Here is a 27962-nt window from a genome sequence, read left to right as displayed (position 1 = left end):
AATAAATGGTCTGAGAAATGGATAATTCATGGAGATTTAAGGCACAGGAAAGGTATCAGAGCGGAGGAGAAGGGCGAAGGAGGGAAACTACATATGAGGGAACTTCTGAAAACATCATAGAAGCTCACAGTTCCATTGTCATAATCCAGAAACACTCCAATCCTTCCCGGAGGCCTTTTCACAAACTGAACTAAGGGTGGGGAGGTGGTGGACAGAATATACTGACTGTTCACCTTTGTAAAACACAGAAAAAATGCTTCTTCAGCACCGATACTGATACTGGTATCACTTGTGAAGATGCTTTTACAGACCCCCAGAACCCAGCTTGAGGACTGTGCCACGTCCAGCTCCCAGCAATGCCTCCCGGTGGTGAAGGCCTGAGCTCCCCAGGACACAGCACACGGCCCGCCCCGGGGCTGTCTGGACGCCCCAGGGTGGTCATCCTCAAACAGCACACTCGCATCATCAAGGATCGCATGGTGAACGGTCGTTGTATGAGTCAGAATATTATTCACTGCAGAAAGAGTAAAAATTGTGTTAGCCAGTTGAATTTCCATGTCTCTGAGAGGCAGAGGCTCTCTATACAATAAGCTTTTTAATCTTCCTCCTCCAAGGAAATCAAAACAAAGACAGCGAAGGGAGTTAGAACAACTCTTCTCTGAAGAATAAAAGTTATTACTATCTCTGTGGCACACAGAAGTACATCAAATCAAAGAGAAAATTTTAAAACACATATATCATGAACTGGGTGAAGTCTGACTTAATGTCAGTGTCTTCAAAGTTTATTTTAGGACTCACCTAAAAGCACTCATTTTTCTTATATTAGGAAACTTTTCTTGTGTCCTTTGTACTTAATACTATGGAAACTGCAGATGGCACTTTGTTATCACATGAATATTTATGGGGGTATAATCTCTACCTATTACATTATCAAAGGTCAAAAGAATTGATAGAAATCCATCTATGAATAATTTGGAAGCTTCAAAAAGGATGTTCTGGCCAGTGATGTTCATGCATCCCTTGCCTTAAAGTTGTTGTGAGATTGAGAGCATTGCAATTCTTTTACCAAAGCCCATTTCAGTTTTTCTGCAATTTATTCCTAATTTTACAAATAATAAATATTCTTTGTACAATGTGTAATAAATGTAGTTACAAAGAAGTGAAAGTGAAAGTGCTAGTCTCTCAGTTCTGTTTGACTCTTTGCAAACCTGTGGACTGTATGTAGCCTGCCAGGCTCCTCTGTTCGTGGAATTCTGCAGGCAAGAATACTAGAGTGGATTTCCATTCCCTTCTCCAGGGATCTTCCCGACAGGGCTCGAACCTGTGTCTCCTGCATTGCAGGCAGACTCTCTATCATCTGAGCCACCAGGGAAGCCCTAACAGTGAATTAAAAAGCAGCAATGACAGTTTTAAGCTCAAGAGTGAAATAAACTGAGTAAACAACGTATTGATGGTCACTCACAGAACTAAATATTCTGTCTCTTTATATTCACAGTAACACCTGGTTGCTCTCCTTTTCTCATTCTATGTCAGGTATATTTAAATATATGTGTGTGTGTATATATGTATATATATATGTGTATATGTGTATATAAATATAAATATAAGTGTATGTGTGTGTGTATATATGTGTATATATATATATATAGTCTTGCATTTTCAGGAAATTACAGGTAGCAAGCAACAGACCTGGTGTTTATAATCTGACTATAGAGGCAACAAAAGAGTCCGAAATACAGTACTTGGATACAATCTAAAAAACGACAGAATGATCTGTTTATTTCCAAGGCAAACCATTCAATATCACAGTAATCCAAGTCTATGCCTCAACCAGTAATGCTGAAGAAACTGAAGTTGAACGGTTCTATGAAGACCTACAAGATCTTCTAAAACTAACACCCAAAAAAGATATCCTTTTCATTATAGGTGACTGGAATGCAAAAGTAGGAAGTCAAGAAATACCTGAAGTAACAGGAAAATTTGGCCTTGGAGTACAGATTGAAGCAGGGCAAAGGCTAATAGAGTTTTGCCACGAGAACGCAGTGGTCATAGCAAACACCCTCTTCCAACAACACATGAGAAGACTCTACAAATGGACATCACCAGATGGTCAATACCGAAATCAGACTGATTATATTCTTTGTAGCCAATGATGGAAAAGCTCTATACAGTCAGCAAAACAAGACTGGGAGCTGACTGTGGCTCAGACCATGAACTCCTTATTGTCAAAGTCAGACTTAAATTGAAGAAATTAGGGAATACCACTAGGCCATTCAGGTATGACCTAAATCAAATTCCTTATGATTATACAGTGGAAGTGACAAACAGATTCAGGAGATTAGATCTAATAGAGATTATGCCTGAATAACTATTGACAAAGGTTCATGACATTGTACAGAAGGCAGTGAACAAGACCATCCCCAAGAAAGAGAAACACGAAAAGGCATATGGTTGTCTGAGGAGGCCTTACAATTAACGGTGAAAAGAAGAGTACCTAAAGGTAAATGAGAAAAAGAAAGATACACCCATCTGAATGTAGAGTTCCAAAGAATAGCAAAGAGAGACAAGAAAGCCTTCCTCAGTGACCAATGTAAAGAAATAGAGGAAAACAATATAATGGGAAAGACTAGAGATCTCTTCAAGAAAATTAGAGATACCAAGGGAACATTTCATACAAAGATGGGCACAATTAAGGATAGAAATGATATGGACCTAACAGAAGCAGAAAATATTAAGAAGAGGTGGCAAGGATACACAGAAGAACTATACAAAAAATATCTTCATGACCCAGATAACCACGATGGTGTGATAACTCACCTAGAGCCAGACATCTTGGAATGTGAAGTCAAGCGGGCCTTAGGAAGCATCACTACAAACAAACAAAGTTAGTAGAGGAGATGGACTTCCAGTTGTTATTTAAATCCTAAAGATGATGGGAGGAAAGTGCTGCACTCAATATGCCAGCAAATTTGGAAAACTCAGCAGTGGCCACAGGACTGGAAAAGGTCAGTTTTCATTCCAACCCCAAAGAAAGGCAATGCCAAAGAATGCTCAAACTATGGCACAACTGCACTCATCTCACACGCTAGTAAATTAAGGCTCATAATTCTTCAAGCCAGCCTTCAACAGTACATGAACCCTGAACTTCCAGATGTTCAAGCTGGTTTTAGAAAAGGCAGAGGAACCAGAGAACAAATTACCAACATCTGCTGGATCACTGAAAAAACAAGAGACTTCCAGAAAAACATCTACTTCTGCTTCGTTGACTACACCAAAGCCTTTGACTGTGTGGATCACAACAAACTGTGGGAAACTCTTCAAGATATGGGAATACCAGACCACCTGACCTGTCTCCTGAGAAATCTGCATGCAGGTCAAGAAGCAACAGTTAGAACTGGACATGGAACAAGAGACTGCTTCCAAATCAGGAAAGGCATAAGTCAAAGCTGTATATTAACACCCTCTTGTTTAACTTAAATTCAGAGTACGTCATGAGAAATGCTGGACTGGATGAAGCTCAAGTTGGAATTCAGACTTTTGGGAGAAATATAAATAACCTCAGATATGCAGATGACACCACACTTATGGCAGAAAGTGAAGAACTAAAGAGCCTCTTGATGAAAGTGAAGGAAGAGAGTGAAAAAGTTGGCTTAAAACTCAACATTCAGAAAACTAAGATCATGGCATCTGGTCCCATCACTTCATGGCAAATAGATGGGGAAACAATGAAAACAGTGAGAGATTATTTGAGGGGGGGGGCTCCAAAATCACTGCAGATGGTGACTGCAGCCATGGAATTAAAAGATGCTTGCTCCTTGGAAGAAAAGTTATGACCAATCTAGACAATATTTTAAAAAGCAGAGATATTACTTTCCTAACAAAGATACATCTAGTTAAAGCTATGGTTTCTCCAGTAGTCATGTATGGATGTGAGAGGTGCACTATAAAGAAAGCTGAGCACCGAAGAATTGATGTTTTTGAACTGTGGTGTTGGAGAAGACGCTTGAGAGTCCCTTGGACTGCAAGGAGATCCAACCAGTCCATCCTAGACGAAATCAGTCCTGAATATTTATTGAAAGGAATGATGCTAAGGCTGAAACTCCAATACTTTGGCACCTGATGCAATGAACTGACTCATTTGAAAAGACCCTGATGCTGGGAAAGATTGAAGGCCAGAGGAGAAGGGATGACAGAGGATGAGATTGCTGGATGGCATCGCAGACTCAATGGACATGAGTTTGATTAAACTCCTGGAGTTGGTGATAGGCTCCAGGGAAGCCTGGAGTGCTACAGTCCATGGGATCCCAAACAGTCAGACAAGACTGAGTGATTGAACTGAACTGATAGAGGTAGAAAAGATGTTAACAACTTCAGGAATTTATGCACCACCTTCATATCCAAAAAAGAAAAAAGAAATACAACAAAAATGAAAGAAGGGTTATTCCCAAGAAGCTCTAATGAAATGAAGTCCTGATCACGAAAAGACTGACCCTTACCTCTGAAGTTGTTCAGCATGTGTAGGAATCCAGAGACAGGCCAGGAAGTAAGCTCTGGGTACCTGGGTTGAGGCTTCTATATCTGTGCCAAGTCAGTCCTGTGACAAAGGATATCAGTTCCATGTCAAGACCAACTGCTAATCACATGAGCATTGCAAATCAGCAGACTTCACTACAGGATATGATATTTTCTCAGGATTCTCCTACTTTTGGTGATTTGCATATGCTATATATTCTACTGATTTGAGAATATAAAAATGTTACCACATATTTTACTAAATATAACTTACATCAAATTTCATTTTCTTGATTTTTCTCAGACAATATACCAAATTTGCACTCACTAAACTTCATCCCCTTCCTCAATTCCATCAATTCAAAGATCCTGGGCATTTTACAGAGAGCAAAAGATTCAGGCTAAGCCTTTGAGACTTCACTCACAAAGTAGTTATCATGGATGCATTCCGTGTCTAAATGGAAGTGCTCACTGACCAGACATGTTTACTCTTGTCAACCTAGCAAAGTGATCCAGGCCCAGCCTGGCTGCCCTGGTCCTGAACATCTCACTTCCCAGTGGGCAGCAGAAAGCTGCTCCCTGTGAGGTCCTGCCTGCAGGGGGCTTGCTGTGATGGAACAGGCTGAGACACTGCCACTCAGTATTAACAAAATCACAGTCTCTCTTCTCATGGTAGGGAGTATGCCTCTTTCATGCCTTTTTCACCTTCGAGTTCACTAGGGTATGTGCTTCCTCTGTGATGTCTTAGAAAAATCCCTTCACTAATTTTCATGGTGATGAGGCTGGAAAGAATGGGTCGAGTGGGTGGAACAAAGCCCAGAATGTCAGCAGATTCTCAGGTATATTTGATTTCAGTCAAATGAAAAGGAAACTACTGAGACCAAGGGTCAGAAGCCCTTGAAATTCTTTCGAAATAAAGTAGAAAATAGCCAAAAAGACAGTGTTGGTAATCCATATGCTAGGGTTCTGTACCTGTGGATTCACACATGGATTCAATCTGTACATTCTGGGCTACTTGTTTATTTATTCATTTATTTAATAATACGATCAGAGTTACTATTCTAACTATATTTCATATACAGTGTGTACCAGTCAATTCCAAATTCCCAGTGTAAACTTCCTTCCCCTTTGCCTTTGTTCTGAGTGGAAAACATTCACAAGAAATTCCAGAAACTTCCAAAAATGTAAAAATTGAAAATGCCACATACCAGGGAATGACTTATGTAGCATTTACTTTACACTGTATATGTTAGTTGGAAAGTTGTCTAGAGATGACAAAGTGTACAGGAGCATGTGTATTAGTTATCTGTGAATATTATGGCGTTATGTCTAAAGGATGCTCTATCCTGCGATTTAGAAGAACTGTGGGTCCACTTCATCAAAAAGACAAAAATGTTTCAGAAATCAAAAATCATTAGTGTATACTCACATTTCCAGCACATTTTCCAAGCCCTGCAAAGGAAAAAAAAAGATCATGTTAATCATTAGAGTTCTGTCCTTTTCCATCTCCTTTCCTATTCCTGTTTCATAATAAGATACTATTTTCTAAATCTCTTCTAGTAACATTCAGAAGCAATCTTCACAACAGAGCCTAAACTAATCATGATGGGATTCCTCAGGCCTCATTAAAGAAGGAAAGGGGGCAAGAAGGGTCTGCCTTATGATGCAGCAACATCTAGCTTTCCAGTGTCACTCACTGCCCACCTCTGTCTTCAAGAAGTGATCTCACCATTTATGCTAACGGTTAAAGTAAACCAGACAATTGTATAAAAAAAATTACAAATTGCATTAAAATTGATACCAGTTCTAAATATCTTGCTTATATGACCGGAAGAACCTCAGTGTCTTTAGGAATTGTGAATAACAGAGAGTGGAAAGGGTTTAGGGGGATGTATACTGAGATTTCTCATGATGTACTCTGCATAGAAGTTAAATAAGCAGGGTGACAATATATAGCCTTGACGTGCTCCTTTTCCTATTTGGAACCAGTCTGTTGTTGCATGTCCAGTTCTAACTGTTGCTTCCTGACCTGCATACAGGTTTCTCAAGAGGCCGGTCAGGTGGTCTGTATTCCCATCTCTTTCAGAATTTTCCACAGTTTATTGTGATCCACACAGTCAAAGGCTTTGGCATAGTCAATAAAGCAGAAATAGATGTTTTTCTGGAACTCTCTTGCTTTTTCGATGATCCAGTAAATGTCAAGGCTATATATTGTCACCCTGCTTATTAAACTTATATACAGAGTACATCATGAGAAACGCTGGGCAGAGGAAGCACAAGCTGGAATCAAGATTGCTGGGAGAAATATCAATAACCTCAGATATGCAGATGACACCACCCTTACGGCAGAAAGTGAAGAAGAACTAAAGAGCCTCTTGATGAAAGTGAAAGTGGAGAGTGAAAAAGTTGGCTTAAAGCTCAACATTCAGAAAAATAAGATCATGGCGTCCGGTCTCATCACTTCATGGCAGATAGATGGGGAAACAGTGGAAACAGTGGCTGACTTTATTTTGGGGGGCTCCAAAATCACTGCAGATGGTGATTGCAGCCATGAAATTAAAAGAGGCTTACTCCTTGGAAGGAAAGTTATGACCAACTTAGCATATTAAAAAGCAGAGACTAAAAAAAAAAAAGAAATAAAAAGCAGAGACATTACTTTGTCAACAAAGGTCCATCTAGTCAAGCCTATGGTTTTTCCAGGGGTCATGTATGGATGTGAGAGTTGGACAGTGAAGAAAGCTGAGCACCGAAGAATTGATGCTTTTGAACTGTGGTGTTGGAGAAGACTCTTGAGAGTCCCTAGGACTGAAAGGAGATCCAACCAGTCCATCCTAAGGGAAATCAGTCTTGGGTGTTCATTGGAAGGACTGATGTTGAAGCTGAAACTCCAATATTTTGGCCACCTGATACGAAGAGCTGACTCATTTGAAAAGACCTTAATGTTGGGAAAGATTGAAGGCAGGAGGAGAAGAGGATGACAGAGGATGAGATGGTTGGATGGCATTTTTTGGGTAAACTCTGGGAGTTGGTGATGGACAGGGAGGCCTGGTGTGCTGTGATTCATGGGGTCGCAAAGAATCGGACACGACTGAGTGACTGAACTGAACTGAATACTGAGATTTACTCCAGGAAAATTAACTTTCCCCTGGTCACAGCATCTCGCTGACTGTGTTGTCATCAGTCTGGATAGGTAATATTTCAGTGTCACAGCAGCTTGTCTAGAAGAGTGTTTCTCTCTCTGAAGAGGGACCCTCCTTTCTCACCTGGAGCAGCTCCGTGTCCAGCTTGTGGCACATCTCGGTCAGCTCTCCGTACATTTCTGTCAGACTTTCTCCCTGTTGAGTCATTCTGAACACACTCTCCTTGAGGTTTTCACAAATCTCTTTGGCTTCTTTCTCCGGGGCCTCCAGATGCAGTTGTTCTTCCTCCCGGAGCAACAGAAGCATCCTCTGATATTCAAGCTTGATCATCACCTTCCTTAAGGCCACATAGTCCTGCAGAGATACGGGATACAAAGCATTACTTAATGTTCACATTCAAAAGAAAACTTCAAATATTATTTCCTTAGTGTCATCAAGGAAGTTCCTGACAAACTGGCACATGCATCAGAGTTTTGAATATTTTCTGATCCTTATTGCCCATGCTTTCTCTGAATTCCTAATCTCTTTCCCTGTTTAAATCAAGTCATCTTATCTCCCAAGGAGGATTCTTCAGGGTTCTTACTCCATCAATTATTTCCTCTCCCACCTGAGTCTCATTTTTCTCTTGTTCCTTTCTCTGATTTTCTAAATATTCTTTATGAGGTAAACCGCATTTTATGTAGTTTTACTTTTTCTCCTGCATGCTGACTCTCTTCAGTCATGCCCAACTGTTTGTGACCTTGTGGACTGAAGCTCGCCAGGCTCCTCTATCCATGGGATTCTCCAGGCAGGAATATTGGGGTGGGCTACTATTTCCTTCTCCAAGGGATCTTCCAAACCCAGGGTTGTAATCCATGTCTGTTTTGGCTCCCACATTGCTGGCAGATTCTTTACCCCTGAGCCATCATTTTCCCTCTAGGTACGACTCTCTTCCTCTCTCCTCCTTTACAAAGTCACAGTTAGTGCAATGTGTCTTATACCCCATGTCTGAAAGGGTTTATCCAATCTTCAAAATTTGGCCTTGGAATACACTTCATGGCTTGGTCTTCCAATCTACTAGCATTCTTTGAACTAGCATATATTAGCCTGTTCTAATTGCAATTACTGATTAGTCATTTGAAACCACTCCTCCAGGGAAGAGACCAGTAGCCTTTAACAGGAACTTACATTAATCTAATAAATCTAAGCTAAAATTATATCAATATTTGTACAAATAAATAGGAACATTTTTATTCTGACCTCAAAGGACTGAGTTGTGTTAGCTTCCTGATTCAGACTGATTTGTGTTTCTTCTCTCATTTTCCATAAGGAGCTCATTCTCTTCAGGAGCTTCTCCTGCAAAATACCCATGGGATTTAGTGACACAGAAGATGACACCATAAATTTAATCCACTTATTCATGAGCAAAGGCATTTATCAGTTACACAGAAACCTTGAGTTAGGATGCTGTGGTCAGATTTTTCCACATTAATTTAATGTGATGCCAACATTTGAATAGCAAGGAATAGAACTGTATACTAGAGAACTGGGGGAACTTTACAGATAATGGAATCCATTTCCCAAGATACTGAGACTCAGACTCTAATAGCCCGAGTAGGAAAGCCTCAAGCTCCCATCAGAAGCCTGTGGCCCTGGTGCCACCCGCCCCGCGATGCTGCATTTCCACACGTGTGGACAATTGGCAACAACACTGAGAGGACACATCATATGTGAGGATCCACGTTCAGAAATCCCACCTCCACTATCTCCATCCCATCACCGTCATAGCACCCTCGTCTTCCTCTCTGACTTAGGAGCCTCTAGATCCCACACTGCTCTAGTGGCATCACCTACCCAGGACTCCTCAGCAGCCCTGTGTATCAGACTGTGGCTGTGAGCTGCGTGCTCGGGGCGTTCAGAGCAGGGCCCACAGAGCAGGCTCTGCTCAACCTCACAGAAGAGGCCTTTGGCTTCCTGGTGTGTCACATAGACCTGCTCCTCAGAGCTGTGGTCATGGTCGGCTCTGGCCTGTCTGGCAAGGGAAGCCAGCCTCTTGAGGACAATATTGGTTTTGAAATCGGGCCTCTCTGCTATTCCCCTGCACTCAGGGCAGCTCGTTGAAGTCTGGCCTTCTTCCCAGCAAAGGCTCAGACAGGGACGACAGAAGCTGTGCCCACAGTCTATGGTGACGGGGTCCGGGAAGTAGTTCATGCAGATGGAGCAGGTGAGTTCCTTCCGGAAGGCTCCCTGTGTGTCTGAGTCCATGTTTCTGAAAATTAAAGAAAGAAATAAGAGAGGGTAAGAGAAAAAGTCTTTCTTCTGCCCTCATCAGGAAAAATAAATCCTTTGGACAAAGTCCTGTCTTGAACTCTAATTTCCTTATTTTCTTACCCCCCCAGAACAAACCTAGAAATGGTGACTATATACATCTTGGATTTTAACTATTATACAAAAGATAAAATACAATAAAAGTGTTCTTAGCACCTTTTTTGTTTAAAATAAACCAGGATTTCAGTCATACTAAAAGTATTAATACATGGAGAAGCATAAATATTAGTGTGAGTGTGCTCAGTCCTGTCTGACTCGTTGCTACATCATGGACTGTAGCCCACCAGGCTCATCTGCCCTTGGGATTTCCTAGGCGAGAATCCTGGAAAGGGCTGCCATTTCCTTCTCCAAGGGATCTTCCCAACTCAGCAGCTGAACCCGTGTTTCCTGCATCTTCTGCATTGGCGGGTGGATTCTTTACCACGGAACCACCTGGAAAGCCCCTTAAAGATTAGAACGGAGGGTAAGTGTTGGGATGACTTCAGAATTACTTTATTAGCTGATTCTGACAGAAGCACACACAGAACCTCAGTCTATCTCTCTCGATCTCCATGACTCCTTGACTGTAACCCACACTAGCACACCCTTCATTTCTCTCCTCAAGGCCTTACGTTCTTTCTGTCATCAAAGTGACTGAAGTGCTTTTCTAAAGACAAACAAATTTGTTTACAAAGAATTTAAACTTCATATAATCAATGTTGGCTTTAATCTGAAGTCCTAAAACCTAAAGAGTTCAGAGCTTGCTTCCAACTTAAATAACAAAACTGCCCCTTTCAAGACAAAAAGAAGAAAAAAAAAATGTCACTTCTAGTTCAGGAAAGCAATAGTCATGGCTCCCAGGCTCCAGTCAGGCAGCTGTGGGGCTCGAGTTTAGTTGCTCCACAGACTGTGGGACCTTGCCAGACCAGGGATCCAACCTGTATTCCTTGGACTAACTAGTGTATTCCTTGGACTAACTAGTGTATTCCTTGGACTAACTGGTGTATTCTTAATCACTGGACCATTAGGGAATTTTTTTTCATTTTTTCTTTTTTTTAAATATATGGAGAGGCACAAGTCTGGGTGTACGTGTTCAGTAAACCCCTCAGGACACCGTCCTTTATCTCCTCCTTGATCTACCCTCAGGGCACACTGTCCTTTTGGCTGCAATAGCCTTTGCTTACTGATGTGGCAAGTGAAATATTTGCCCCAAGGAAAAATGTGGGAGAAGACTGCAAGTGGAACTGAGGGAGAATGTCTACTGAGTCCCGGATAGATGCACCTGATCACTGGATTACAGAAGTGAGGCAGGGAAAACATTGTTTCACCAAAATTTTTTCATGCTCATAATCCTTCTCTTTGAATTATCTGAGGGCTTCCTTGTAAAATCCAGTTTGAATAATAATTCTAAGTCAGTTCAGCAAGAAACCCCACTGTTGATATCTGATCACCCCAAGAATCTGATAAAACTTCCTCACTGCCCACTATTAGTATCCAGTCCAGCTGGGCTGCCCTCAACAAAAAATCTAGTAGCTTGGATCAACCAAGATCCTTTGCAGACCTGATTCCTCCTCATAGGAAATTACCAGCCAAGAAACACACGGCTTCTGAGTTGTGAGTCCCCACCACCTGTATCTGTTGAAGTTGGATGACCCGGAATGCTAGGGTATCCTTGTCTCAATTATCATTGTCCTAAACAAAATTTGATGTAGCCACTTACACCTGTGTCTGTGTCTGATTTTCCTTGGAAACAACTCCCTCAGCTGATTACTGCTCAGGCAGGAAGTGTTCTTCAAGTATCCCCCAGATTCCCACATACTCAAGGATGACCAACTTGGAGTCTGACCAGTTTTGTAGCTTCCATATCAGGCCTCCAGTTACTTTCAGAAAATTCATTCCAACTTTAAAACAATCTTCTTTTTGATCTCATAGTAACTGTGATCCCAGAGGAACATCCCCAGTTTAGATTTGAAATTTCCACATTCCCACTAATATCACAAACAGCCTTTTCCAACATCTAGGTGGTCTGACAATTGGAGGGGTTCTTCTCATTCCTTCAACTATGAAAGGAATGGGCAAATTTAATTCAGATGACCATTATAGCTACTACTGTGGGCAAGAATCTCTTTGAAGAAATGTAGTAGCCCTCATAGTCAACAAGAGTCTGAAGTGTAGTACTTGGGTGTAGTCTCAAAAATGACAGAATGATCTTGGCTCTTTTCCAAGGCAAACCATTCAATGTCAAAATAATCCAAGTCTATGCCCCAACCTTGGACATGTCCAATGATGGACATGAGTTTGAGCAAGCTCCAGGGGTTGGTGATAAACAGAGAAGCCTGGTATGTTGCAGTCCATGGGGTCACAAAGAATCAGACACAACTGAGTGACGGAACTGAACTGATGTCCCAACCACAAACGCTGAAAGCTGAGGTTGAATGGTTCTATAAGGACCTATGTGACCTTCTAGAACTAACGCCAAAAAAAAAAAAAAAAGATGACCTGTTCATCATAGGGGACTGGAAAGAAAATGTAGGAAGTCAAGATATACCTGGAATAACAGGCAAGTTTGGCCTTGCAGTACAAAATGAAGCAGGCAAAAGCTAACAGAGTCTTGTCAAAAGAACACACTTGTCATAGGAAGCACCCTTGCCAATAGCCCAAGAGATGACTCTACACATGGATATCACCAGATGGTCAATACCAAAATCAGATTGATTATATTCCTTGTAGCCAAAAATGGAGAAGCTTTATATAGTCAGCAGAAACAAGTCCAGGAGTTGACTGTGGCCAGATCATGAACTTATTGCTGAATTCAGACTGAAATTGAGAATGTAGGGAAAACTGCTAGGCCATTCAGGCATGACCTAAATCAAATCGTTTATGATTATACAGTGAACGTGAGAGTGAAAGTTGCTCAGTCGTGTCTGACTCTTTGAGACCCATGGACAATACAGTCCTTGGAATTCTCCAGGCCAAAATACTGGAGTGGGTAGCCTTTCCCTTCTCCAGAGGATCTTCCCAACCCAGGGATCGAACCCACGTCTCCCACATTGCAGGCGGGTTCTTTACCAGCTGAGCCACAAGGAAAGCCCGAGAATACTGGAGTGCATAGCCTATGCCTTCTCCAGCAGATCTTCCTGACCCAGGAATTGAACTGGGTCTCCTGCATTGCAGACATATTCTTTACCAACTGAGCTACAGGGAAGACCCATGATTATACAGTGGAAGTGACAAATAGATTCAAGGGAATAGATCTGATAGATAAAGTGCCTGAAGAACTATGGACAGAGATTCATAACATGGTACAGAAGGTGGTCATCAAAACCATCCCCAAGAAAAAGAAATGCAAAAAGGAAAATGGTTGTCTGAGGAGGCGTTAGAAATAGCTGAGAAAAAAAGAGAAGTGAAAGGCAAAGGAGAAAAGGAAAGATATACCCATATGAATGCAGAGTTCCAGAAAATAGCAAGGAGAGATAAGAAATCCATTTTAAGTGAAAAATGGAAAGAAATGGAGGAAAATAATAAAGCAGGAGAGACTAGAGATCTCTTCAAGAAAATGAGAGATACCAAAGGAATATTTCATGCAAAGATGGGCATAATAAAGTACAGAAATGGTATGGACCTACAAGAAGCAGAAGATATTAAGGAAAGGTAGCAGGAATACACAGAAGAATTATACAAAAAATATCTTAATGACCCAGATAACCACGATAGTGTGATCACTCACCTAGAGTCAGACATATTGGAAGGCAAAGTCAAGTGGGCCTTAGGAAGCATCACTATGAACAAAGATAGTGGAGATGATGGAATTCTAGCTGAGCTCTATCAAATAGTAAAAGATGAGGCTGTTAAAGTGCTGCTGTTAATATGTCAGCAAATTTGGAATACTCAGTTGTGGCTGCAGGACTGGAAAAGGTCAGTTTTCATTCCAATCCCAAAGAAGGGCAATGCCAAAGAAGGTCAAAATACCACACAATTGCATTCATTCACAGGGTAGCAAGGTGAAGCTCAAAATCCATCAAGCTAGGCTTCAGTTCAGTATGTGAACTGAGAGCTTCCAGATGTTCAAACTGGATTTAGAAAAGGCAGAGGAATTTGAGATCAAATTGCCAACATTCATTGGATCTTAGAAAAGACTAGAGAATTCCAGAAAAACATTTTCTTCTGCTTCACTGACTATGCCAAAGTGCAGTTATTCACTGTGTGGATCACAACAAACTGTGGAAAATTCTTAAAGAGATGGGAATACCAGCTAACCTTACTTCCCTCCTGAGATACCTGTATGCAGGTCAAGAAACCACACTTAGAATTGGACATGGAACAATGGATTGGTTCCAAATTGGGAAAGAAGTACATCAAGGCTGTATATTGTCATCCTACTTATTTAACTTCTATGCTGAGTATGTCATGTGAAATGCCAGGCTGGATGAAGCACAAGCTGTAATCAAGATTGTCAGGAGAAATATCAATCAGCTCATATATGCAGATGACACCACCCTAATGGCAGAAAGTGAAGAGAAACTAAAGAGCCTCTTGATGAAAGTAAAAGAGGAGAGTGGGAAAGCTGGCTTAGAACTCAATATTCAAAAAATGAAGATCATGGCAGCCAATCCCATCACTTCATGGCAAATAAATGGGGAAAAAATGAAAACAGTGACAGACTGTATTTTCCTGGGCTCCAAAGTCACTGTGGAAGGTGACTGCATCCATGAGTTTAAAATATGTTTGCCCCTTGGAAGAAAAGCAATGACAAACCTAGACAGTATATTGATAAGCAGAGACATTACTTTGCCGACAAAGGTCCATCTAGTCAAAGCTATGGTTTTTGCAGTACTCACATCTGGATTTGAGAGCTGGACAATAAAAAACGCTGACCAACAAAGAATTGATACTTTCGAACTGTGTTTAAGAAGATTCCTAAGAGTCCCTTGGACTGCAAGATCGAGCCAGTCAATCCTAGAAGAAATCAACCCTGAACATTCATTGGAAGTACTGATGCTGATGTTGAAGGTCCAATACTTTGGCCACCTAATGCGAAGGGCTGACTCATTGGAAAAGATCCTAATACTGGGAAAAATTGAAGGCGGGAGAAGATGACAGGGGATGAGATGATTATATGGTATCACTGACTCCATGAAATGGTGAAGGACAGGGAAGCCTGGCATGCTGCAGTCCATGGGGTCGCCAAGAGTCGGACATGACTGAGTGACTGAGCAACAGGAACTCATAATCCCTTCCCTTTCTTCTACCCAGGGATACAACTGTCCATACTGCCGCTGCTGCTGCTGCTGCTGCTAAGTCGCGTCAGTTGTGTCCGACTCTGTGCGACCCCATAGACGGCAGCCACCAGGTTCCTCCGTCCCTGGGATTCTCCAGGCAAGAATACTGGAGTGGGTTGCCATTTCCTCCTCCAGTGCATGAAAGTGAAAAGTGAAAGTGAAGTCGCTCAGTCGTGTCCGATTCTTCGCGACCCCATGGGCTGCAGCCTACCAGGCTCCTCCGTCCATGGGGTTTCCCAGGCAAGAGTACTGGAGTGGGGTGCCATTGCCTTCTCCACTGTCCATACTAGCAAAACTCAATCCAATTCTGTGGAGTGAATCATTGAATAAGTCCCAGATCCCCCCTCCCCCAATTCTTTCTCTTTCCTGCATGATGATCTGACTCAATCAATTCATCTGGAGATTGGCAGTAACCCAATCAGGATGAACCTGAGGGGCGCTCCGGAATCCAATCAGGTAATGCCTACGGATTGGACGTTAGCGGCGGAAAGGAGGGCAGATGTGGTTAAAAAGTCCCATAAAATTCCCAAGAACCAAAGAATAGATGCAGAAGCTTCTCACTCAGGAGTCACTCCTTGTGTTCTCCACCAAGTCTGAGGTCTGAGCAGCAACCCCCACCCCGACCACATCAGACCTGGTGAGTTAACCTCTGTGAGGGATGTTCTGCCAACGGCCAGCATGCAGTGAATGGTAGAATGCAGTTTGACATGGCATGAAGAGTTTTCCTTTTTCTCTTCTTTCGGTTAAATTTAAATCTATCTTTTTGCCTCAAACTGTATTTTTGCTTCCATCCTAAACGTTTTGAGTTGTGCTTTGGTTCATATTATTTACAAGTCTTAACCAACAGCTTTTCTTTTTAAAGACATCTGTTTGGAATGCTATTTCTTGACATTTAAGGTTTTTACTCTATACACAAATGGCATTCCCTTTACAAGTATCTCCTTAATCTTTCCCAGCTAAGTTGACTTTGGGAACTGAGGATGGAAGCTGTGTTATACATGAACTCTTGTCCCCATAGTTTGGGCTTCAAGCAATAGTTTATTTTTTCACCATAAAAACAAGGGAGTCAGCTTTTTCAGTCTCTTGGTACAGATATGCAAGAGGGAAACGCATTAAAGAAAGCCGTGGATGAAAATGGATGAGCCACCGGTTGGCTTTCTTCATTCCTGGAGCTTGTTAGATTCTTGCTCTAGTGGCAGGATGGGGAGAGCTCTGGCTTTATGGCCACAAACCCAGACTGGGATCCAGACTCACTGACTTCTTCCATTCTGGTTCATCATTGCCAGAGCAATGGCTGTGGTCCTGATCTGATTTCTCTGAAGTGTGGGGAGAGAGGCTACCCTGATGATTGTGATTGTTCTGAGAAGCATGCCTTGTCTCCTTGCAGTTTCCCAGGATTCCATTCAGATAAGAGTCAGGATGAGTGTTCACAACCCTCCCAGACTTGTGATCTTGGCAGCAATTGCCCTGCTGAGAGACGAGCCCTCAGCCATCTCCACTTTGGAGTATCTGCCCAGAGAGCTCTACCCACCACTCTTCATGGCTGCCGTCTTTGGCCGACGCAGGGAGACCCTGAAGGCCATGGTGTCGGCCTGGCCCTTTGCCCGCCTGCCTCTGGGGGGCCTGGTGCAAAAGCCTCACCAAGGAATCTTACAGGCAGTGCTGGATGGCCTTGATGTCCTGCTTGCCCAGAAGGTTCACCCCAAGTGAGTTGGATCCAGGTAGCCTGGCAGGGTCTTGGATGTCCTGGAAGAGATAGCTGGTGCCAGGCAGAGTGGATGACCAAGTGGTGGACCAGAGGCTTCTGAAAAAGCTCAGAGGTCTTGAGAATTGCTGAGATCACTTTGGGAAATCCCTTACAAAAATATAATAGGAAGGATGGAAGAGGAAAAAGAGCTGGGGAAGAGGAAGCAAGAAAAGAAAGCAAGAAAGGAAAGAACCAGCAGCAGGTGAGAGCAGGAACGTGAAGTAAGAGCACAGATGGGGAGTTGGAATGTTGCCTGACCTCTGAGGCTGTGGGTTCATTCAGTGTGCATTTTGAAGAATCTCACCGCACCCATCTGCTGTTTCCCCACAGGAGGTGCAAGCTGCGGGTGCTGGACTTAAGGAATACCGGCCAGGACTTCTGGAACATGTGGTCTGGAGGCAAGGACCACATGCCCTCAAGCTCACTGGTGGCCCCGGTGGCAGAGGACACGTCCAGGATAAGGCACTCCTTGACTCCCTTAGAAGTGTACATAGAACTTTGTCTTAAGAAAAAGCCCCTGGAGAAATTCCTCACCTACCTCTTCAGGTGGGTGGAGCAGAGAAAGGCCTCCATACACCTGTGCTGTAAGAAGATGAAGATTATTTCACTGTCCCAGGAAAATATGAAGAAAGTTCTCAGGATGGTGAAGCTGGACTGTGTCCAGAAGGTGAAACTGAGTTTCACCCAGAAGCTGTCCACCCTGGCCCAGTTTGCTCCTTTCCTGGGTCAGATGAGCAGCGTTCAGAGTCTCATTCTCTCGCGCATTTGTGGGTCTGCTGTTGAGGAGCAGAACCATCAGGATCTTCTGCAACTAACCTCTCAGATCCTCCAGCTGCGGGACCTCCGGGACCTCCGTATGGAAGCTCCATCCTTCCTTGAAGGACGTCTGGACCAGATGCTCAGGTGAGGCTCGGCCAGCGGCTGATTAACAGTGGACACAATGGTAGATTATCAAGGGCAGCGTCTCATCTGCTGCTCCACCATGAAACGCAGTATTACAGAAGCACAGCAATCCAGGTGGGGGGAGTCTGGTCCAGAAACTCTGGAAAGGGACACCATGCTGGGAGCCCACAAATTAGGGGGCATATATCTAGTGCAGGTGTGTATGTGATTTCTTCTTTGGGGAGAGATTTCTCTGTTCTGAAGATTTATGTAATAGCTAAGTGAAGGGGGCATTGAAGAGGTAAAAATCACATCAGCCTGAGCATTGTGAAAAGAAGCTCCATGATCACTAATCTGTGACCAAAAGGAGCCTGTTTGAAAGTCCTAGTCAGTAACAGGTGGCCTTTTGTTGCATGTAAAGTAATTAATATACAGGAAATGCATGGTTCTGGAGATGATGGTAACAAAGCAAAGTCAAAAGAATATAAAAAGTGATAGAAAGTTTGTAGATGTCGTAGGGCTGGGAGTCCCTAAAGACTGGCAGCCCCAGGGCTTAATGTGGGGTCTTTTGTTTCTGCATGTATTCCAAGAGCCTCACCTGGCCAGAGGTATATGCACCTGCAGCTCACCCACAGAGTGGCAATCTAAATGAAAAGCATTTTTTATCTCATCTCCCAGAACTAACATTCAGCAATGTACCCCCTGATGGTCACTTTGTGTCATGCTCTCCTCTGATCATGTTCTAGTGCATTCCATTATCTCCATTCATCCTGCTAAGGAAGTAGAGTGTACTGTACTCTGCTTGACAGATGAGGAAAGACAGCTTTAAAGATCATGTGAATGTGATCCAATCACACTAAGAAAATGGCAGGACTCAGCCTAGAATGAGACTGGGCATTCTGGATATTGAACTTTATCAGCTTTGGGCCAATCATTGACCTCTCTGGGACTCAACTGCCACTTTGGTTTCCCTGATCTAATTGCTTGTTTTTTTCCCCCCCAGGTGCTTGAAGACCCCCTTGGACAACATCTCAATCACCAACTGCCTGCTCACAGAATCAGACCTGACCCATCTGTCCTGGTGTCCAAAAATCTCTCAGTTGAAGGGCCTGAATCTTAGTGGTGTTACCCTGACCGACTTTACTCCCAAGCTCCTTCAAGTTCTACTGGAGAAAGTTTCAGGCTCTCTGGAAGAACTGGACTTAAACCTGTGTGGGATCACGGACATCCACCTCACGGCCTTTCTGTCCGCCCTGAGCCACTGCTCCCAGCTCAAGGTCCTCACCATGAGTGGAAACCTCATCTCCATGGGCGTCCTGGAGAGTCTCCTGCATCATATTGACAGGCTCCCTGATTTAAGTCGAGAGCTTTAACCGGCCCCTCCGGAGAGTTACAGCTCTCTGGGTGTCCTTCACCAGGAGAGACTTGCTCAGCTAAAGGCTGAGCTGAGGGCTATCCTTACAGACTTAGGACATCCCAGGAAGATATGGGTTAGCCCCAGCCCCTGTCCTCACTCTGGTGATGACATGTGTGGTCACCTGAGTCCCAACACATAATTCTGTAATACCCTGCCTAGTCAGTTGCTTCTATCAGAAGATTTCTTTTGGACACTTGAAAACTGAAATCTTGGACATACATCCATTATGAAGGGAAAACACAGCCGTGGTCTCTGATATTAGCTCAGTGTGATTGAGAAAACGTGATCCAGCAGGGATGCAGGATTCCAAAAGCGCGTGTTGACTCATGGAGTTGATGTGACCTTTTTAGAGATGTGTTTATAGAGTCAAATATGAAACTGGAATTTCTGGAAGATTCAGTCTGAGACACACGTGTTCGAGTTATTTCTGTAGGCACAGTTGTAGAAATGGTCAGAAATAAAGAGACCTTCAGTGTAAATGATAAATGCCGTCCATGATATTATTCTGCTTTCTGTATTTACATCTCATGGATCTCCAGTTACTGGTGGGGGGGAAGCACTCTGTTGCCTAAGATCTGAAACTCCATCATTCCCTAGTTATCTTTTTTCTTCCCGGTTTCCTTACTTAGTTCTGTGGGTTAATACAAACAGCAAAGGAAACACGCTCGGTGGTCCTCAACAGCACATCCCTGTCAAGAGTGGGTACTTACATGCATATTCCTATGAGAAAAATACTAAAATCACACAGGCACGAAACAAGGTTTTGTTATGTTTATACCACATTTCAGAAGTATGTCTTTTGAAGGCTAGGTCATGTCAATAAGAGTTTCATTTCATTCCCATACCTACTATTGGTCTTCCCTATCGAGGAAGACTAGTAGAGCATGTTTTGACATCAGCATGTCAAGATGTATAATAAAATGTCTGTCATATACACCATATAACTTATAGTTGGCCATTTTTATCCTCAGCTCCCTACTCTCTTCCTCAATCAGCTGCAGATTCACTATAAATTATTTCTTGAGATTCTCTAGATCTCCCATCTTACTAGTCAATAATGATACAGAAAATATTTTCCCTTGTTCCCTCTTCTCATATCTAGATATGTACTATTACAAATATTCTCTATGTGGTTTTAGATATGATTGATGGCTTCAAGATATTTAGCTATGTTAGAAGCCTGGGTTCCCATTGGGTAGTACAGGAGACACTAATTTTATAAAGTAGATGGGCTATAAGGTATATAGCTCGTTACATTTATAAATTCATAAAACAGTGAAGAGAGGCACATGACATAAACAATTTGAAAACTAGTTAGAACAAATTAAATAATGATTAGTAAAAATCAATTGTGGTCTGGTGGCAGTAATTCATCAAGTCCACAGGGGAGCTGGAGAAGCCAAATTCTGGAGGAATCAGCTAGAAAGAAAAAGAAAAAGAAATCCTTCATCTTTGTTTACAAAGTCATAAGTGCCTAAGATCAGCTAGAACAATTACATCTCAAAGAAACAGGGCAACAAATGCAAGTTACTTCTGAAAGGGCTTTTATATCTGTAAGGTGAAAATTCTGGAAAGATATTTTATCATGCTAGCTTTTCCTGTGTGCAAAACTATCAAATTTGGAATGTCAAAAGAAGCCCATTTGGCCATCTATTGTCATAATGCTGAATAAAATTTGTCTTCAACACTTAACTCTGTGTCTGTCTCTGATTTTCTTTGGCACAACTGATGACTGCTCAGGCAGGAAAGGTCCTTCTGGATATCCCCCAGATGCCTGCATACCTGAGAATGACCAACTTGGAATCTGGCCACTGTTGTGGAGCTCCATATCAGCCCATTAGCTTTCTTCAGAGACTATTTGTTTGACTGGTTGGTTGTTTCCGTTTGGGCTGTGCTGGGTCTTCCTTGCTGCCTGGCTTTCTCTAGCTGCAGTGCACACGGCTGCTCTTTATCGCAGTGCTCGGTCTTCTCCTTGTGGTGGTGTCTCTTGTTTTGGAGCACAGGCTCCAGTCCACAGGCTTAACAGTTGCTACCCATGGGCTCAGTGGTTGCTGCTCATGGGCTTAGTTGCCCTGTGGCATGAGAGATATTCCTGGGCCAGGGATTGAACTGGCATCCCCTGCATTGTAAGGTAGAGTCTTAAACTCTGGACCACCACAGAAGTCCCAGGTGTTTTAAAAAAAGATTTTACGGAAGTATAGTTAAAACATTGTGTTTTTACTTAAACACACAGTTAAAAATAAACACAATTTAAACACAAATTAAAATTAATTTTAGTTAAATTATTGTGTCTCATCTTAACTGTAGGGCAAAGTGACTCAGTTACACACATATATATTCTTTTTCATCATGTTTACGTTTAAAATGTCAATTGAGTAAAATCCACTTTAATGCTATTTTATGTAAAGGCCATGTATACACATGGGAGAAATATGGTGAAAACGATCTTCCCCAAAGTGATTAAGACAGAGAACATCCGTCAGGGAGTCTTCACCTTGGTGGTCAGAGGTGTATAAGAATTGCTCAGGCATCAAATAACTGGGATGGGTGAGAGCATGGAAAATTCTTATAGATGGAGAAAGGGTCTCCCTTTGCATGTGACATTCAACTTCAAAGAAATCCTTGTATGATGCGTCCCAAAGTGGGAGTCATCCCTGAACGTGGTAGTATGCTAACACCAATAAGAGCTTCGGTATTAAGTGCAGAAAAGATGTTGGTATTTATGAATAGAAATAGCAGAATTTTATTTCTGAGCCTAATGGTGTCACCTTGATCAGAATGTGTGTGGATTTAGCTAGGTCTGAGGAAACAGTAATCATCTAAATACAGTAGAAAAGGGGCCAGTGAAATTATGATTTATTTGACTACTAAGACCCCTGAAAAATGGCGGGGGAAGTAGCCATCTGGAAAGTGTCCTCAGTAAGCCAAAAAAAAAAAAAAAAAACAACTTAAAGAAAGCCTCTGGGTGACAGGGTTATTTGGGACTGAAGCAGTTTATTTCTTCTCTTATTCCAAGTTCCCAAAGAGCCCACAGTGCCCACCCTCAGTGTGCTGTGCTGATCTCAACTTTCTGGGAAAGAACAGCCTCTTAGGTGACAGTGTCTCCTCTGAGCCTCTCTCTTTTCCTATCTTTTTTCCTTGAAATTTACTGTATTTCTTTTTGTGGCCTTGGGTCTTCACTGTTGCTCCTGCTTTTCTCTAGCTGGGGCAAGGGGGCTACTCTCTAGTCGTGGTGCGCATGCTTCTCACTGAGGTGGCTTCTCTTGTTCCAGAGCAAACTCTAGAGTGCTTGACTTTCAGTAGTTTCGGCTCCCAGGATTTAGAGCACAGACTCAACAGTTGTGGCAAACGGGTTTATATGCCTCATGTCATGTGGGATCTTCCCAGACCAGGGATCAAACCCATGTTTCCTGCATTGACGGTCAGATTTTTTACGACTGAACCACAGGGAAGCCCTCTTTTACTATCTTTATATCACCCAGAGTAACGTATTTAAATGTCCCTGTTTCTCAAAATATAAAAATGAAAAAGAAACCTTTATTTTCCATTGTTGGGATCATTCATGGTGTCCCTTTAGGAATGTTCGGCTCCAAACTGTCCAGAACCACTCTTACTCTCACTGAAGTTTTGACCTGTCCACCTTCAGAGAAGGCTTGGCTTAGGTCTAGAAAACAAATCACATCCTCCAAAGCTCTTCCCTTGCTGCTCGAATAGGCTCAGAATCTCCTATGTTTCCTACGTAATATCTGAGTGAAAATCTCATACAAGAATGAGTGTATTTTGTTTGCTTTGATGACAACACCACTGTTTTCATGAAGCTATTTTAATTCAAGGACACTTTGCTAATTTTGACTTGACCAAAATTTCCCCAACAGTGATTCTGTCAACTTTTGTTCTTTCATGTCCAAGGGCAGGAATCAATAATCCCTTTCATGCTTGACCCACAAGAATATAACTGTCCATATTAGAATACAGTCAATATTTGTGAAGTGAATCAGTGAATAGGTCCTTGATTACCTGACCACCCCATCACTCTCTGTTTGGTGATGTGTATATGATTCAATCAACTAATCTAGAGAAGTATGATGACCCAGTCAGGGTCAATCCAATGGTTGCTCTGTAATCTAATCAGATATACTGTTGGGTTAGCAGTGGGGCAGAGGGATAATAGAAACAGAAAGACTTATGAAAGTCTCAAGCACTGGAGAAGAGGTGCAGGATTTCCTGGCTCTGGAGACACCAGAGGGGTTCTCACAGGGTTTGAGGGGTGAGCACCCCACCAGGCACATTAGAGTAGTAAGTTCCCACCCTCATATAAGGACACTCTTTTCTTACTAGTGGTTAGCTAATCGTGAAGAGTGGCTTGTATCCCTAGTGCAGGGAGAGTTACTAAAAAATCAGTTCTTTCCAGTGAACATGTTTCAGGTTTAATTTTGCCTCTCAGTGTAGTTTTGCCTGAACTCAAACATTGTAATTAATGCTTTAACTTCTATCATTTTAAAATATCTTTTGCTATGCTATGCTATGCTAAGTTGCTTCAGTCGTGTCTGACTCTGCGCGACCCCATAGACGGCAGCTCACCAGGCTCCGCCGTCCCTAGGATTCTCCAGGCAAGAATACTGGAGTGGGTTGCCATTTCTTTCTCCAGTGCACGAAAGGGAAAAGTGAAAGTGAAGTCGCTCAGTCATGTCCGACTCTTAGTGACCCCATGGACTGTAACCTACCAGGCTCCTCCATCCATGGGATTTTCCAGGCAAGAGTACTGGAGTGGGGTGCCATTGAAAATATCTTTCCGGAATTTTGTTTCATGAACTTACACAACTCTTAGACAAATGGCATTCGTGTTAGGGGTAACTGAGGATGGAGGCTGTGTTGGTCCACAGGACCTCCCTCTTCTTATTGATTTAGGGCTCTAAATGGTGCTCTGACTTCATCCCCTCATAAAGACTGGAGTGAGTTTTCAGTCTTCCTGCTACCCACTTCCAGGTGGGACTTAGATTACTCAAAGCACTGTATGGAACTGAATGGGCTGGTGCTTGCATTTCCTCCTCATTGGTACTTGTGAGAGGCTTGTTCTGAATCCAATAGGGAAAGAGCTATAGCTTTGTGCCCATTGAGGCCTGAATGTCATGTGGCCTAACTGAGGCATGTCCACCCCTGCCAGAGCAGTACCTCAGTCCTGAGTAGATTCCTCTGAAGGGTTGGGAGACTGTCTTAGGTGTGCTTGTGCCTGACATGGATGCTTTGTTCCTTGGCATTTTCCACAGAATTCCTTTTGAAGAAGAGTCAGGATGAGTGTCCAGAAGCCCCCCAGACTCCAGTATCTGGTGAGAATGCACCTGCTCAGGGAAGATGCCTTGGTCTATTCTTATCTGGAGTTTCTACCCAGGGAGCTCTTCCCACCCCTCTTCATGGATGTAATCCCTGGGAGATACATCAAGACCTTGGGATCATGGTGCAGGCCTGTCCCTTTGTCTGCCTGCCTCTGGGGGGCCTCACTGCCCTGCCTCATGTGGGTCCCTTATGAGCACTGCTGGATGCACTTGATGTCCTGCTGGTCCAGAAGGTTCACTCCAGGGGAACCAGATCCAGGTAGCTTGATAGGGTCCTGGGCATCCTGGAAGAGACCTCAGGGGTGGGCCAAGTGGATGACCAATGGTCGGACCCGAGGGCTCTGAGGGTGGCAACGGAGAGGCTCAGAGGCCTTGGCTCACTGTGGGAAATGCCTTCCTGAAGTGTAAGGGTACCTAAGATGCAAGGGGGGTTGAGAGAACATGCCCCATCTCCTTCCTGTGAGGCTTAACTCTACTAGAAGCGGAGACCTGGAGAAGAGAGGGGAGAAAGGGAGCTGGAGAACAAACAGGCACAGAGGGAAGCCGGCGTGGTAGCAGGTGATGAGAGAGATGTGAGGTAAACCACAGGGGCAGTCTGTGGTCTATTTCTGAGTCTGTGGCTGGAGTCTGTGTAGATGGTAATGCATCCCTGTCAATCTCCTGTTCCTCATAGGAGGTGCAAAATGCAGGTGCTAGATTCACAGAATACTGGCCAGAATTCCTGGAGCATGTGATCTGGAGCCAGCATTCAAGGGTGCTCACACTCAGAAATGGCACCAGTGGTGGAGCAGAGCTCAAGGACACACCAGGCCTGGGCTCCCTTAAAGGTAAACATAGACCTTTGCCTGAAGAAAAGGACCCTGGATAACTTCCTCCCCTACCACCCCAGGTGGGTGGTGCAGAGAAAAGCCTGAACACCCCTATGCTGTAAGAAGCTGACGATCTCTGCAGTGGCCCTGGACAGTATCACGAAGGTCCTGAATATGGTGCCGCTGGACTGTATCCAGGAAGTGCAAGTGACCTGGACCTGGCATCTGTCCATCCTGGCCACGTTTGCTCCTCTCCTGGGTCAGACGAGCAACATGCAGAGACCCCGTCTCTCCCACATTCACAGTCTGCCCTTGAGGAGCAGCAGCAGGAAGTTGTCCGATCTCCCCCTCAGTTTCTAAGCAGCACCGTCTCTAGTCTCTCTATCTGGACTCTCCCTCCTTGTCTGAACCTGCCTGGATCAGATGCTCAGGTGAGGGTGGACCGCTGCCTGGGAAACAGTGAACATAACACTGGCATGTCAAGCACACTGGGTCCTTTGTGGCTCTATCCTGAGCTGTGGTATCACTTCACCTCGGAAATCAAGGAGGAGGAGCAGAGACAACACACTAGAAATCTCTGGATGGTGCGGTTTGGATCCAGTGAGGGTGGGCATGGGTTCTTCCTTAGGAAGGGAAAGCTATGTCAGATGACTAAGAAAATAGGTAAGTGAAGAGGGCATTAAAGAAGGGACACCACCTCAGACACGAGCAATTTGAAAGAAAAGGTCTGAGAAATTCCCTGGTGGTCAAGTGGTTAGGACTCTTCTCTTTTAGGGCTGAAAGTCCAGCTTTGACCTCTAGTGGGGGAAGTAATTTTCACAACCTGTGCGGTTTAGCCAGAAAGGAAAAATGAAAAGAGAAAGTTCGGGAGAGAGACAGAGAGAAAAGCTCTGTGCTTACCAGATTCCTGAACACAATGAACTTGTCTCAAATGATGAGTCCCTAAAAGATTGCCTTTTGCTCCAGATAATTTAGCTAATACTTAAGAAATGAATAATTCTGAGAGGATCATAGTGGAGCAGGAGCCAGAGATCATACAAAGCTTCAGGTGGTTTGCAGGTGATGCAAAGAGGTACTGCCAGGCCAAAATGAGACAGGTCATTCTGGGTACGGACCTTCAGGAGGCGGTTAGTAGGACCTTGTCTTTGGGCAAATGACCCATCTCACAACTTTAGCTCAGCTGCCACCCTGGTTCTCAGACCTAATTGCTTGCCTCTTCCCAGATGCCCAAGGACCCCCTTGGCCCACCCGGCAGTAACAAACTGGCAACTTACAGAATCAGACTAGCCCCACCTGTCCCAGAGCCCAAATATGCATCAGCTTAAAGGCCTGGATCTGAGTGGGGTCACCATGTCAGACTTTAGTCCTCAGATCCTTCACGTTCTTCTGGAACAAGTTGCAGCCACCCCCCAGGAACTGAACTTAGAGTGGTATGGGTTCACAGAGTCCCGACGAGAGTCCATCCTGAGTGAGTCCATGCATCAGGAATGGAAAACCAATCCATGGTTCAGACATCAGCTCAACGTGAATGGAAAGGAAAGATGATACTGCAGGGCTGCAGGACTGCAAGGGGAAATGCAGACTCTGGTTGGTGATGGGACCTTCAGAGACATGGGTTTATAGCATGACAAACATGAATTAATTTCCGAAAGGAAAGCTTGTATGCACATGTGGCATTATCCTTAGGTAGTGATTGGAAATAATTGGTCACAAATAAAGAAACCTGCATTGTATTTGTATCCAGTGCCTTCATGATACATTATCGTGTTTGTTTGTTTTCACCTCAGGAATCTCCAAGTACTGATGAAAGCAAACACACAGGATTGTCTATGCTCAGAAATCCCACTATTCCCACTAGTTCTCTATTCTGTCTCGGACATCCACTACCTCTTAGCTTACTGTGGTGGCTGTTCAGTGGCCTACTGCACACACAGCAAGGGGAACATGGTCAGTGGCCAAGGAGTCATTGGAGTGAAGAGCTCTACGTTAGGGCACCCAGGACCCTGGACGTGAGCTGTCCTCAGGGTTCTACTGGCAGGTCCATAGGTCCCAGTCCCTGACCTTTCTGTGCTAGGAAAGGGCTTCACTATACACATCAAGACCCTGCATCCTAGAAGCATCATCCACACTGCAGATGAGCCCAGTCTCTTTTCCTCACCAACCCATGCCTGTCCAGAGTGTGTAGTGGTCCTCCTTGAATAAACTACAGTAAAGACATGCAGTAAAGTTATACAATTTCCTTTGAACCTAATACTAAAATCATTTAGCATGGCTTTAGTATTTCTAAGCCACATTAAGAAAATGCATCCTTTTGTGGGAATGGGTCATATCTTTGGGAGAGTGACATTATTCCCATAACACCTACTCTCTCCCCCTATTCAGGGAAGAAGAGTAGCATTTTTTGTCATCAATATATCAGCCTGTTGTCAAAAACACTTCCTATATACATCTTACAATTCATAGTCAACTCTCCCTGCCCTCGCTTCCACATCCTGAGATGTAAGCACCTGCAGATGGGGTGCATTTATTTTAGAAAAACATCCTAGAGTAAGAGGTT

At 43.4% G+C, this 27962-nt stretch overlaps 1 protein-coding gene and 1 pseudogene across 1 annotated transcript; one reads left to right on the top strand and one right to left on the bottom strand.

Annotated features, from left to right (window-relative positions):
• Positions 1–26: 26 nt before the first annotated feature.
• Positions 27–9896, bottom strand: LOC145523324 (tripartite motif-containing protein 64-like; annotated as a pseudogene).
• Positions 9897–16636: 6740 nt separating this feature from the next.
• On the top strand, positions 16637–19219 carry LOC145522442 (PRAME family member 8-like). Its single transcript, XM_081531158.1, has 3 exons — positions 16637–16923; positions 17295–17867; positions 18850–19219. The coding sequence occupies exons 1-3, from the start codon at positions 16637–16639 to the stop codon at positions 19217–19219; spliced, it is 1230 nt and encodes a 409-aa protein (XP_081387284.1).
• Positions 19220–27962: the final 8743 nt, after the last annotated feature.

This window comes from Giraffa tippelskirchi, chromosome 10, assembly GCF_054371585.1.
Source record: "Giraffa tippelskirchi isolate mGirTip1 chromosome 10, T2T-mGirTip1v1.2.pri, whole genome shotgun sequence".
NCBI classification, from domain to species: Eukaryota; Metazoa; Chordata; class Mammalia; order Artiodactyla; family Giraffidae; genus Giraffa; species Giraffa tippelskirchi.
Note: the sequence above shows the minus strand (reverse complement) of the source record. Positions and strands in the feature narration are given on the sequence as shown.

Excerpts from the sequence above, each read along its gene's own strand:
- LOC145522442 (XM_081531158.1), top strand. The coding sequence starts at position 16,637 with ATGAGTGTTCACAACCCTCCCAGACTTGTGATCTTGGCAGCAATTGCC. Across the intron at positions 16,924-17,294 it reads GCCCAGAAGGTTCACCCCAA|GAGGTGCAAGCTGCGGGTGC; the intron begins GTGAGTTGGATC and ends GTTTCCCCACAG. Across the intron at positions 17,868-18,849 it reads CGTCTGGACCAGATGCTCAG|GTGCTTGAAGACCCCCTTGG; the intron begins GTGAGGCTCGGC and ends TTTCCCCCCCAG.